This window comes from Pleurodeles waltl, chromosome 12 (assembly GCF_031143425.1).
Source record: "Pleurodeles waltl isolate 20211129_DDA chromosome 12, aPleWal1.hap1.20221129, whole genome shotgun sequence".
Taxonomy (NCBI): Eukaryota; Metazoa; Chordata; class Amphibia; order Caudata; family Salamandridae; genus Pleurodeles; species Pleurodeles waltl.
In genome coordinates this window covers 308,032,005-308,044,390 of record NC_090451.1, presented here as the reverse complement: position 1 = coordinate 308,044,390, position 12,386 = coordinate 308,032,005, and the positions used below count along the sequence as shown (strand labels likewise).

General features: G+C 42.2%; 1 protein-coding gene across 8 annotated transcripts in view; it reads left to right on the top strand.

The window, feature by feature from the left end:
- The window catches only part of CHD9 (chromodomain helicase DNA binding protein 9), a 1,629,153-nt gene that overhangs the window by 277,012 nt on the left and 1,339,755 nt on the right, over positions 1 to 12,386 (top strand). For all 8 annotated transcript variants that reach the window (XM_069216350.1, XM_069216347.1, XM_069216351.1 and 5 more), the window contains one exon: positions 9,933 to 10,044. In XM_069216350.1, coding sequence (XP_069072451.1) covers positions 9,933 to 10,044 — 112 coding nt within the window. The remainder of the gene's footprint in view (positions 1 to 9,932; positions 10,045 to 12,386) is intronic.

Below are 12,386 nucleotides of genomic sequence, written 5' to 3'. Positions count from 1 at the left end.
CACATACTTCATGTAAAACCATCCTGAACCCACACCTGCCCAAAAACTCGAACCTGTTTTCAGTGAGCGTTTTTCTTGTTGAATAATAACATCCTGGCCATATTGCTTGACTGCTTTCACTTTAAGAAGATCATTAACATTTCAGGTAATGAGCTTGACCCTTGGCTGGCTGGCTCCCTCCAAGAACTGTCTAAGCCACCAAAGGATAATATCCCACAGAGTGCCAAGGTATGGAAAAATGTCCACCAACAACGTAACCAGTCCATACCTCCCACCCTTTCCAAAATGAAGTACTGCAAGGGAGACCAGCTAACAGCTACATATCTTCCAGGAATCTCTCAAAAACTCATACAACATAACATAGGTGACTAGTGTTCATGAGAACAGTGTGTAGGTCCCAATCAAGTTGAATGCTTTAAAGCATTTTTAGTATGCCCTGTATTCCTTTCCACAGTCTATGCGCAGGAGCTAAGTCAGTATCAGGAATTCACTACCCACAGCCACACCCCCTTCCCCAACCCCTCAGCTTAATGTATCCAAGCAGAGCGTTTAGTGTAAACTCCCCACTGGCCCATGACCTTTAAGTTATGTACGTCCTGTCTTGACAAATTAGTCTCCAGTGATGAGCAGTGTCCGTGGAGCCACCCTGCTTGCCTCATGGCAGTGTCAGCCCTCCTGCCCACTGGCTTGAACAGGTGTCTCTCAGGGAGTTAAACAGGCATTTGAGCCTGTTTGCTTCCACTAATGTTAAGCAGTGCTCCTCAAATGTAGGCATGAGTAGTGCTCTTTCATGGTTCTGTGCATTTCCTCTTTTGATCAAATTTGTGATCGATCTTCTCTGTTTCCCAGTTCTAGGCTGCCTCTTGTAGGCTGGAATAAAAAATAGAATTTAGCCTGAAATATGACTTTTGGATTTGCCTGTTATTGGAATATTTATCAACGATCTATTGTACAAGCAAATGTTTAAAACTTCCAAAGGAGTTCTGCTGCTGTTGCACCTGCCTGAAATAATTTATGAAGACCATAACAAAAATCCATTTGTCTTGTAGCCTTTAGGATTTCATACTTGTCCTTATAGTTGTGCGCTAGCTATGACCAGTCTTAGCAGGGCCTCTGTGTTTTTGAAGTATTGCATGATTACTTTCATTCAACCACAAAGCATGAAGAGAGCCTGCTCATTGTGTTCTCTTACTGGGCAGAATCAGCTGGGGTTGGTGGTGGGCCAAGACAGCATTTGCTTCTATGCCTGGATTATTTATATTGCTGTTCTAATAAAGTTTACTTGTGTGTTGTGTATTTTTATGTTGTGTGTTTGAATATCTGTGTGGCTTATTTTATGAGAGCTGTTTGAGTGTGTATTTTAAACATTTAAAGTATGGATAAAAATACTTAGTGTAAACATATTGGAGATTAAAAAAGAGATGGTGGTGGTGACCATTAGATGCCTAAGGTCTCTGATATTAGAGGAGGCTCAATCTGGCATAACTAAAAGTATTAAACGTAAGTGAAAGTAAGAAAGCCCTCTCACAATTTAGCAGCAGCATTGTCTAAAATGTATCCTAGAAAATATCACCAATATTAATGAACCACTAACAGTAATCCTTCTCGTTAGTGGCTTATTAGTATTGGATCAAATCTGGAAGTTCTTACGTTCTTTTTGAAAATGTATTATGAGTGGATAGGTTCTTAAAGCTGGCAAGAAGCAGTTCCAGACTTTGGGTGGAGTATTTTCTTTTGCTTTACTAGGGGAACAGAGTTTCCAGTCGTCGCTTCAGTCCATGGAATCATCTGAGGGGATGAGTTTGTGTGCCAGATAGTTTGCTTCTCTTCCATGCAGAGTCTTGTGTATTATGCAGGCCAACTTGATTCAACTTCTATCCTCTGTGGGGAGCCAGTTAAAAGTGATGAGAATGAGAGTGATGTGTTCAGATCTCATGGATTTGGATACCCACTGAGCTGGCAGTAGTAAATTGCTTCTGGGTATACCAGTCTGCAGGGAATTTTTGTAGTCCATTCTTGAGAGGACTAGAGACTGTCCTCTGGTTTTGAATTCTTCAGTTGTAATAAGAGGCTTGATTTTCCAGAGAAGCCTGATTTGGTGGTGGGCATCTCTCGCTGAAGCATTTATGTGTACTTGAATATTCAACTTCTTACCCAGAGTGAAGCCCATCGACTTCCCGTTTTCACCAGTAGGTGGCTTGCAGTCTAGAGCAGCGAGTCTTAACCTTATGACTTCTGTGGAACCCGAATTAATCATTATTTGGTGAACCCAGTACTGAATCACTGTTGGAATCTGGGGCCTCAGGCCTTAATAATTTGGATGATTTACATAGCAAAATAATACACAAAACCTCGAGTAGGTGTTGTTGATCCCTAGAGGTCCCTGGACTACAAGTTAAGAACTGTTGATCTAGAGAATCTTTGTTGCATCTAGCCAAGATTGCACGTGTACTACGGTGTTGTGGTTAGATCAATAAGAATTAAGTTTTCTGCAAGTTCATTTTCAGATGGTATACTGTCTTCTGTAATAGGAGCTCTTTTAGGGTTTTTGCCAAAACAGTTTTATTCCCTGGGGGCAGCATATGTTCATATGTGTCTGCATGTCGCCAGTCTATACGTGGAAAGAGATGTTTACTTTAATAAGGAGCAGTGGTTTCTTCTACAATAGCTATCAATCTTCATCACTTGCTAGATTATGTTTTCATATAGCTCCTGGGCTTTTCTTGACAAAAGTGTCATTATTTATTACCACATTAACACTCTTAAGTTAAGGTCTGTGACAATATCTTGTGTAATAAATGTTAAAGTCTAGAATAATTTTAAAGAACGCAAAAAGCAGGTCACCAGTCATTCAACAAAAACAGCTGTCCATTGTGCTATTTAGATTCATGTGCTGGGCCTATTTTGGGCTGATAAAAATGCCAAAAAACACAACTGGGAGTACGGGGTTCTTGTAACTGGGACGGATTAGTAGTGTGTCAATTGGAACACTAGGCCTTTCGTGATCCTCAACTAGAGGCAATACATGGGTGGACTGAGGTGTATGGTGTGGAAGGGGAAATTTCCTTTACGGACTAGGTGGTCTCACACACTCAATGGTGTCATGCTTCATCATATGACCACCTAGCCCCACCCAGGTAGGACAATGCCTCCTGGGCGGACTCAACCTCACTATTAAAGGAACAGGAGGGAGTGCGTAAATCAATTCTGGTTCTGGAAAAGGGATCCAGCTAGACTAAGAAATAAAAACACCTAAACAGATACCCGTGGCAGTATTTAATAGGAGGTTCTGTTTGGTGTGATTAAAAGGAGGACTGGGACACCAATGTGAGAGCAATGACTCACTGGGTCTCCTATCTATAAAGAAGAAGCAGCCAACATGTTTCTGCCCTCAAAAATGAGCTCTGGAAGGTCTCTGGGCATTCATCAGGGCGAAGGATCCCTGCTATTCATGCTCAGTGAGCGTTGAATCAAATAACAACCATACAGTGGGAATAGTAAGTGAGTGATGCCCGAGTGGGTGGTGGGGCCTACCTTGCCAGGGAACTACCTGGGGAGGACCCTATCACAAGAGGCTACTAGCCTCCGTTTTCCAGGAGAGGGAGCGTCCCCTTATAGTCAGACTTGCATCAAAGGCGGGTGCTCTCTATGCGCCTAAACCGACCTCTCTCAAGACCGCTTGGATAAAAATGCCTTCAATTGGTTCATATTTGTATTTACTTATGCAGTCTTTGAGCGCAAATTCAAACTATGGTTCTGTCATTCCTTGAAAGTTGGATGTGTCAAACCATAACATTGCAGAGAGTTTGTGCTTTGTGTCTGAACACAGGGCATAATGTGATTTTTATTGACCTCTTTGACTATCTGTGTCTGCTGCTTGGTTAGTCCCATAATCTCAATGACCGAAAACCCTACAATTGCCAAGAAGAACTTCCACAACGGGATGGAAGCCATCGCCGCCTGGATGAAGGAGAGCTGCCTCAACCTCAACTCAGACAAGACTGAGATCCTCATCCTGGGACCCTTCAGTTCCACCTGGGACGACTCCTGGTGGCTTGTGACACTCGTCCGCAGTCCCCCCTCCCTTGTTAGCCCCTGCCCCCCACCACTCCAACGAACCACACACGCACGCAGCCTCAGCTTCATCAGGGATTCATCTCTTGTCATGACCTGTCAGGTCAACCCTGTCGCATTGTCCTGTTTCCACATAGTCAGACTTCTCTAGAAACTCTTCAAATGAATCCCAAACGACTGCCGCAAGACCTTAACCCATGCCCTGGTCACCAGCAGGCTCAACTATGGCAACACCCTCTACGCCGGCACTACCCAGAAAAATCAAAAGAAACTACAGCACATCCAGAATGCCTCGCCAGACTCATCCTGAACATCCCCTGCCGCAAGCACATCACCAAACACCTGATAGACCTCCACTGGCTCCTCGTTAAGAAAAGGATCAACTTCAGACTCCTTGTACACGCATGCAAGACTCTCCACGACCTAAGACCTACCTACCGCAACCACTGCATCAACCTCTACTCCCTCACCAGACCTCTACGCTTAACAGGCACTAGTCACTGTACCCCACATACGGAAGACCTTGGCTGGAAAAAGATCATTCGCCTACCTCGCGGAAAAGAGCTGGAACACCATGTCTCTTCACCTCAGGTAGTCACCATTGTTGCCGCAGTTCAGGAAGGACCGTAAGACCTGGCTCTTCGACTGAAGCACAAGGATCAGACCCTCTAAGCGCCTTGCGACCCTTACACGTGAGTAGTGTGCTTCATGATTGATTGATGGGTGACCCATTTGTAGTACTCAAAGTAGCACGCAAGATATTTCAGATTATTCTTAAATCACAAGTGATGTTATGTTAACTAATATTTATATAGCATGTAACTGCCACTCATATGATGTTGCAGCACTCAAATTGAACTGAACAAATGCATGAGTGTTTAATTTCAGAGTTTGTGCTTATTTATCCTTTGTGGAAAGAGTTGGTCTTTGTGCATGATCGTGTCATGGCATTGAGTAACTGAGCTTTGTTTGTGTGTTGGTTATTTTAAGATTTTCTTATGCTGTGTTTGAAGTATTGTGGTGTGAAAAATAATCTCCTGGTCTTGAATAATGGTTTATAATGATACTTTTTATGTTTGACCAAGAGACTGCTTTGGCAGTCTTGCCAGAGCCATGCAATCTAAAAGAGAAAAATATAACTAAAAAAAAGACATGAGTATATCAGTCAGACCTGCCCCCACCCCCCCACCCCCCACCCCACACACACCAGATTTTGCAGCATTTATTTACGAATTCTGAGACACAAAGGAAATTAGTGGCACATAATTTTGTTTTTTTGCAGCATTTTGCAGTGCTTTAACTTGTTCAGATATATTCGTTTTGTACAGTTTTTAGCAGCATAAAAAATATGCAAGCTAGTCCCAGAGAACATTGCCCTTCAATATCAATTTAGTAACTGGGAAGGTTTCTGCTATGTATCCCTGCTACTGACTTTTGGCAACTAAGATTTTGCAACAAGAAACCTACATTTCTTACTGAGAAGTCCCCACCGTAGCCTCCCAGCTTGTATTGCATTAGATTAAATGTCAGAAAGTCTGTGTGGCAGGAAACTGTCTATGGCCCTCAAACTACTGACTCCCCTCACTGGTTCTATGCACCAGTCTGCTACCCTTTGGAAAAGGAAAGCCCAGGAACTTATCTTCCTCTGAAAAACCTCAGGTGCTTAGGTCAGTCAGGCACACAAAACCAACATGCCACTTAAGATCCAGTTGAAATTGATGCAATGTGGGAGCACATCACCGAGATGGGAGGAACTGAATGAAAGACTCTATAATATGACCAATATGGAGACAAAAGGATGTGCAACTACATTGGGGGGTGGGAGGGGGAGAGAAGGGAGGAATGCAGACATATACAAAAGAGATTCAGTTAAGCTGAAAGGTCAGCAGCAGCACTCAAGAGAACCATTAAACTAGAGAAAATGTCCTAGTGATTAGAACCTTAAGATAACACCATTGTGAAAGGAAACTCCCTTTCCTATTCTTTTCTCCATTTAGCTCCCTCAACCAGTTTTAACGTTCATTTCACTGACACATTCCTTGTTTTTTTTCCGAGTGAGAGTGATCATGGCCGGCCTTTGAACCCAAGATGAAACCAAAAAGACATTTGCAACTGGCAAAGACCAAACACCTACCACCAACCCAGTCAAGAAACACTCAACTCCTTTCCAAACACCCTTACAGTGACATGGCAGCACCGAAAGTAGGACAACCTGTTAGATGTGGCATTATTAGTGTGCATATAGCAGTTGTAGATCAGTTTACCAGACATATTCTCTTTAAAGGAAAGGTTGAGTTTGGAATAGAAGAGGTGCCCCTTTGGCAAAGCAGTTAATGGTACGGTTAATTAGAGTATGATCTTTGGACTGGGCCGTAGGCCAAAAGATTGTTTTTTATGGAAGGGAGCATTCTGTATTGTGTAGGGCGGGCATAGACAATACATACCAAGATGATATCAGTTCAGGGTAAACAGAGTATAATAAGAAAATCAGAAAAATGTCTGACAAAAAAACAAATTCAGTTATATTTCCTGAGAGTGAATTAAGCTTGGCTGTTTACCAAGTTAACTTAAAAATATTTGTCTTGATACACACCACTTACATTGACAGGAGTTTTAACATATATATCAGCCTTCATCTAAATAAAATCCTCTGCTCCTGTGACTCCTATTTTTATTCTCTCTCCACATTTTGTGCTCACCATGAATAGAAAAACATTTATTTTCCCGATCTGTAACTTAACAGAAGTCGGTTGTGTACAAGTGTTTTACTGTATTCATCTTCCCCTGGCGAGACATGGATGTTAGCTGTCCATGTTAAAGAAAAAAAACAAAAAACATTTGTAATGCAGTAGGTCTCACATTTATTTGAGTTGGAGCTTTTGGCGTTGTAAATGCATAACTGGACTTTTTTGCCACATTAATTGGTCAACCATGCCATATATTTTTGTCCTTTCTGACACATAATTCCAGTGGCCCTGCATATACCTAATGAGCTAGTAGGCCTACTGGAATATTTTTTTCAAACACTGCCCCTAAAACACTAACTACTCCCAGGTGCAACAAAAAAGTTCCAGCCATAAGAGAGCTCAAAAATACACTGAATGGTGGGAGGGGTTATTATTTTGGGGTCCACACTAACCTAGTGTGGGATCTCAGAGATGATCTAAGCAGAAAGGGCATGTTATGGTGAATGTTTTGGTGGTGGTCCCATTGTCCGAGGACCACCACAGGCTGAGTTATGAGCAACAATGTTTTTTGTAAAACGAATGCTCTGCAAAGCATTATGGGGCGAGTTTCTGAGTGCTTTGAATATTGTAGTATTTTGACTGCAATGCTCAGAACAGCCCCTAGAGGACACCACAATAAAAATAGCATTTGTAAGAAACATGGTCATGTAACTATATAGTTAGCCCCTAGAGGACATAAACACATGAAAAAAGAATGGCAGAAAAAAATGTAGTGAAACCATATATTTAGCCCTTCGAGGGCATAGTGCATTAAGCATTTTAAGGGCTAGCAGGTCTACTGCAATTATATTACAAACAAGATCCTTAAAACACAAACGCTGTAAAATAAGTTTCAGCTATCAGAGGGCTTAAAAAGACACAAAATGATGGGAGGGGTTATTTTGGGGTCCCCACTAGCATGATCTAGACAGAAAGAGTGGGTTGTGCCGAACGTTTTGGTGGTGGTACCATTGTCCTAGGACTACCACAGGCTGAGTTATGAGCAAAAAAGGTTTGTGAAAAGAATGCCCTGCAAAGCATTATGGGGTGGGTGTTCGAGTGCTGTGACTATTGTAGTATCCGCTCTCCCGCTGTGCCATGGGAGTTGCTTTGATGACTTCTGGCTTTTTATTTAGGTAAAGCATTTACAAATTACAAGGGCTTTTTGAAAGCCATGGAGCACGAAGGGGAGATACAAAAGCAAAAATAAAATGACTCTGATTAGGTAACTGTGTAAACAATGTGACAAGCGCTCCAATACTGCCGATCAATTTTGAGCCATTCGTGCTCAAAGTGCCATGGCCGCCATGGAGCACGAAGGGGAGAGACAAAGGAAAACAGTAGCTCTCCCTTGACAATTGTGCAATAATCCATGTAATAGGGTCACGCATCGGGACCGGCGTTTTCCTTCCCAGCCCCGCTACGGCAAAAACGGTTGTTCTGACCATGTTGCTGGCCATGGACCCCGCCTAATTTATATTATCAGCAATCTTCCCGGCACTTTACAAATGACCCTATCATTGAATATTGTTGGCCATGACCGACTGGATACTACTTTGCCCTGAAGAAGCCCTATGTTGATGGGCGAAACGCGTTGGCTGTCATTTCTATGTACCTCATGCCATAATAAGACTACTGTGCGAATATCAAGTATTGGAATTGAAAAGAAATAAATGGAAGATTTGCTTCATCACCATTACCGGAGAATTGGACTCTTTATTTACTGTATCCAAATAGTTGCTTTCCTAGTGGTGCACCGCCTTTTTGAGTTTATTCCATTTAATAGGGTCAGTCTGCAAGGCGTAACAAAAGTGCCTCAAGGCGGGACAAACATAAAGCATTTACCAATGACATCAAGTGATTGTTGAAAGGCAAGCCCAACAACAAGTGAAAGTGATAGGTGTGAGATGTGCATGTTTAAAGCCCACAAAATAATTGCAACAGGTTGAAAAGCAAGGCTTGCGCACTGCTATGCTTGCCCTAAACAGACTATTGTGGCTGCCTCTGTCTCCCTCGAGCAGCTGTGGCCGCTGGAGGAGGGGGAATGAGGGGAGGCTCAGGCTCAGGCTCAGAAGCACAGTAATTTCAGTAAGAGGAGAAGCCTCGTAATGTGCCCTGAATAATTCTGCTAGTGCGGAGTGCAGGCTGTTTCTCCGCCTTACATGTTTACTGAAAAGTTTGAAGACAGCCTGCATGATGTGCTGACAGAGCATGTACAGCCAGTAGCATAAAACAGGCATTTTTTTTCTTAAATAAAAAAGTGAAACCACAGTGTTAAATGACCTTTAGTGCAGTCATTTTATTTGAATTTGTGGCCGTAGCTCTTCTCAGCTTACTTTGTGGAAAAGTCCAGATATCTTGGGGGTTGTGGTCAGTAGAGGATTTGGGTCGGCCTTTTTATCCATTGGTCTGTTTATCTGTCATTCACATTATACGTTTTCCCTCCAAAGCATGCATGCATCATGGGACAGTGCGCCAATACACTTCAGGCATTGGCTGTCTTGCAATGTGAGTGATGGGAGTTTCCCTGATCACATGTGCCGTTCAGTGCCAGGACTAGTGAGTGTACTTAATCAGTGGGTTTTCTTTCCATTCTTTACCCTATCTAAGTCATTGTTTTGCTTTTAAACTAAGCCTTCAGTTTATAGTAATTGAAAGGCAATAATTCCTTTTCTTTGCGCTAATGAGAATCCTATTGTCTTGTAAAACTAAGAAGTGATTTGAACTGTTCTACGTTCACCTGAGTGCTAACAATCACCTATACTTTTGATTTAAATTATATGTCATGGTAGATGTAAAATGTTGTAATGCAGGCATATGTCGCTGCATGTATGCTACAGTATGTTTACTGGTTTTATATTTCTGGCATGTGCTTACAATGGCCAGACCTTCTGGCTTTGCTAGTGCTGGGTTTACATTTAGTTTTGTGTTCTCTTACTAAAAGTTGTCAACATATATTTATATACAGTACATAGGTTAATATTCCCCCCCCCCCCCCCCAAAACAAAACAAAAACTGTTTCAATCTGGTTTATCGGAGTGTGCAAAAAATGAAAGGTCGCCTTTGCCTACTTGAATGAATTCAACAATATTATGAAGTTCTTCATTTTATTTTTTGTTACTTATTTGACAGTAAACTTATCATTACATTGGGTAAAAAGCAGAAAAGGAAGAAGGAGTCTTCAGATGAAATGTCCGATCCAGAACAGGCTGTACAGCGCACTTTAAAAGATGAAGAATCCCAGGTGAGAATCTGAGCATCAAAAGTGTGTGTTTGGTAGGGGTGCTCCTCAAGATGAATATATTTGTTTGCAATATTGTTGCTTTTTAATGCAAATGTATTGAAACACTTATAATATTCATACCTAACGTACATTAAACGCCTGTGTGGGGATATTGGAATTTGTCCTTTAAATTTTTAACTTTAGAAATGAATTAAACAAAAATGTTGTTTATCTTGGCTATTTTTTTCTACATTGATGTCTTTTAAACCTTTTTTTGTCCTTTTTCTTAAAAAAAAAAAATTATTCTCGTGGCACCTACGTAAGCATATTCAAATTGTGTGCACTTTTTAGATTTCTCAAAGTCCTTTTGTTTGACCATATTTGTTTTTGGACAATACAGGTTCATGTTTTTGTTTCATGCCTTTTACCTTTTCGTTTTGTGTTCCTTTTCTGTACTGGGACATTAGTTTGTTCCGAACCACTTTTGAGTTTGAACCCACTTGTTGATGATCATTGTTCTTGGATGTGTAAATCTTGCAAGTGCGTAGTTTGCATCAATTTTAGATACACATTTGGCTTTGTGCGTACTTGCTTAAATGCTTTTCAGGCACTTTGCTGACTTACTATTGTTCTTCTAACTGTACCTCTGTGTAAGTATTTTCACTGTACAAAGGGCCCCTTCCTACAAGCATTACCCAAGAACTGTACAGGTTTCTACACTTACCAACCCTCACCATACAGTGAACATCTGAACCTTTGGAGTGTATGTTTAAGGCATGGATAGGTGTGAAAACTAAATTATTAGACCATTTTGAATGTCCAGCATATTACTCTGAAGCAAGAGCTGCATGGGCTGAGCCAGGGTCAGGGCTAGGTGAAGAGCCAGATCTTCAGTTTCATTTGCAGAATTCAGTAACTGCTGAAGGGATTGGTAGTTGGGGTTGTTTTGGAGGTTGTGGGGGTGTGCAAGTAAGATAACGACTGAACAGAGGTGTTATTCTGGTTGTCAAAGTTTGTGGTTGAGGGATGTAGGACCAATGTTGTGTAAGGTTTTGAATGTGTGCATGTGGAGTTTGAAGCGTGCTCATTTGTTGATTGAGAGCCAGAGGAGGTCTTTGAGGTGGGAGGTTGAGGATGAGCTGTGCGATTTGTATGGTTTGGAACCTTTTGGTTAGTTGAGTGTTGATTCCATCATGGAGTGTGGTGCCATAGACCAGCTTGTTGGTGATGAGGGCTTGGGTGATGGTTCTGCGAGTATTGGTAGGATGCCATTTGAAGAACTTCTTGAGCATATGAAAGCAGGAGACAGAGGCTGCATTCACTTGGCTTCATGGTGAGTTGGTTGTCAATTACTATTCTGAGGTTCTTTGCATGGGTTTCCGGAAAAGGTGTGGGTCTGAGTTCAGGCCACCAAATGGAGTCCCAAAGTGAGGAGTTTTTGCTAAAGATTACTACTTCCGTCTTGTATGTGTTGAGCCTGAGGCAGTTAGTTTTCATCCATCTGGTGACATCAGTCTTCTAGGTGGAGAAATGAATCAATGTGTTTGGTATCTTATCTGAGAGAGAGTATGAACTGGTGTCATCAGCATAGGATATGTTGCTTTTGTGGGCACGAAATGTGCTGGTGAGTGGGTAGTGTAATCTTTGAACAGAGTGGGGCTGAGTGAGAATCCTTGTGGAGCTTCACAGATTACATTGACTGAGTCTGAGGTGAACAGGGCCAGCCTGACTGACTCTGTTCAGCCTATTAGGAAGTAGCAAATCTAGTGAGGTGCGCGATCTTTCAATGCTGATTTCATACAGTTGTTGGATAAGGATGGAGTGGGAGACGGTGTTGATGGCCTTGGAAAAATCTAGTAGGATGAGGCCCACGTGTCACCTCTGTCCATGGTCATCTGGGTGTCATCCATGTTGGCAGTGTGGTCTCTGTACTGTGGTTGAGATTGAATCCGGATTGAGTGATGTCCTGGATATAGTTGTCAGTGGAATGGTTGACAAGGTGACTGCCATCTTTTCTTTTACTTTTGCCAGGTAGGGTAGCTGGGAGATAGGCCTGTATTTGGCTAAGATCTTCGAGTCAGCAGAGAGTTTCTTGAGAAAGAGGTATATTTTGATGTATTTCCAGCATCCTGGCAAGTGGCTGTGTTGACTGATTTATTCAGGATGGGGATGAGAGTTGTTCTAATGAGGTCCAGTCCTTTGATGAACATGTGGTGACAATAGATGTCAGAGGGCGCTTCACAGCGTATGGACTGCATTGTTGCAATTTCTTAAGTTTGGATGGTAACCCAGGTGGTCAGGGTGGTCCTCTGGCTGTTAGTAGAGATGGGCAGGACGGCTGCGAGGTTGGTAGGATCCAGTTA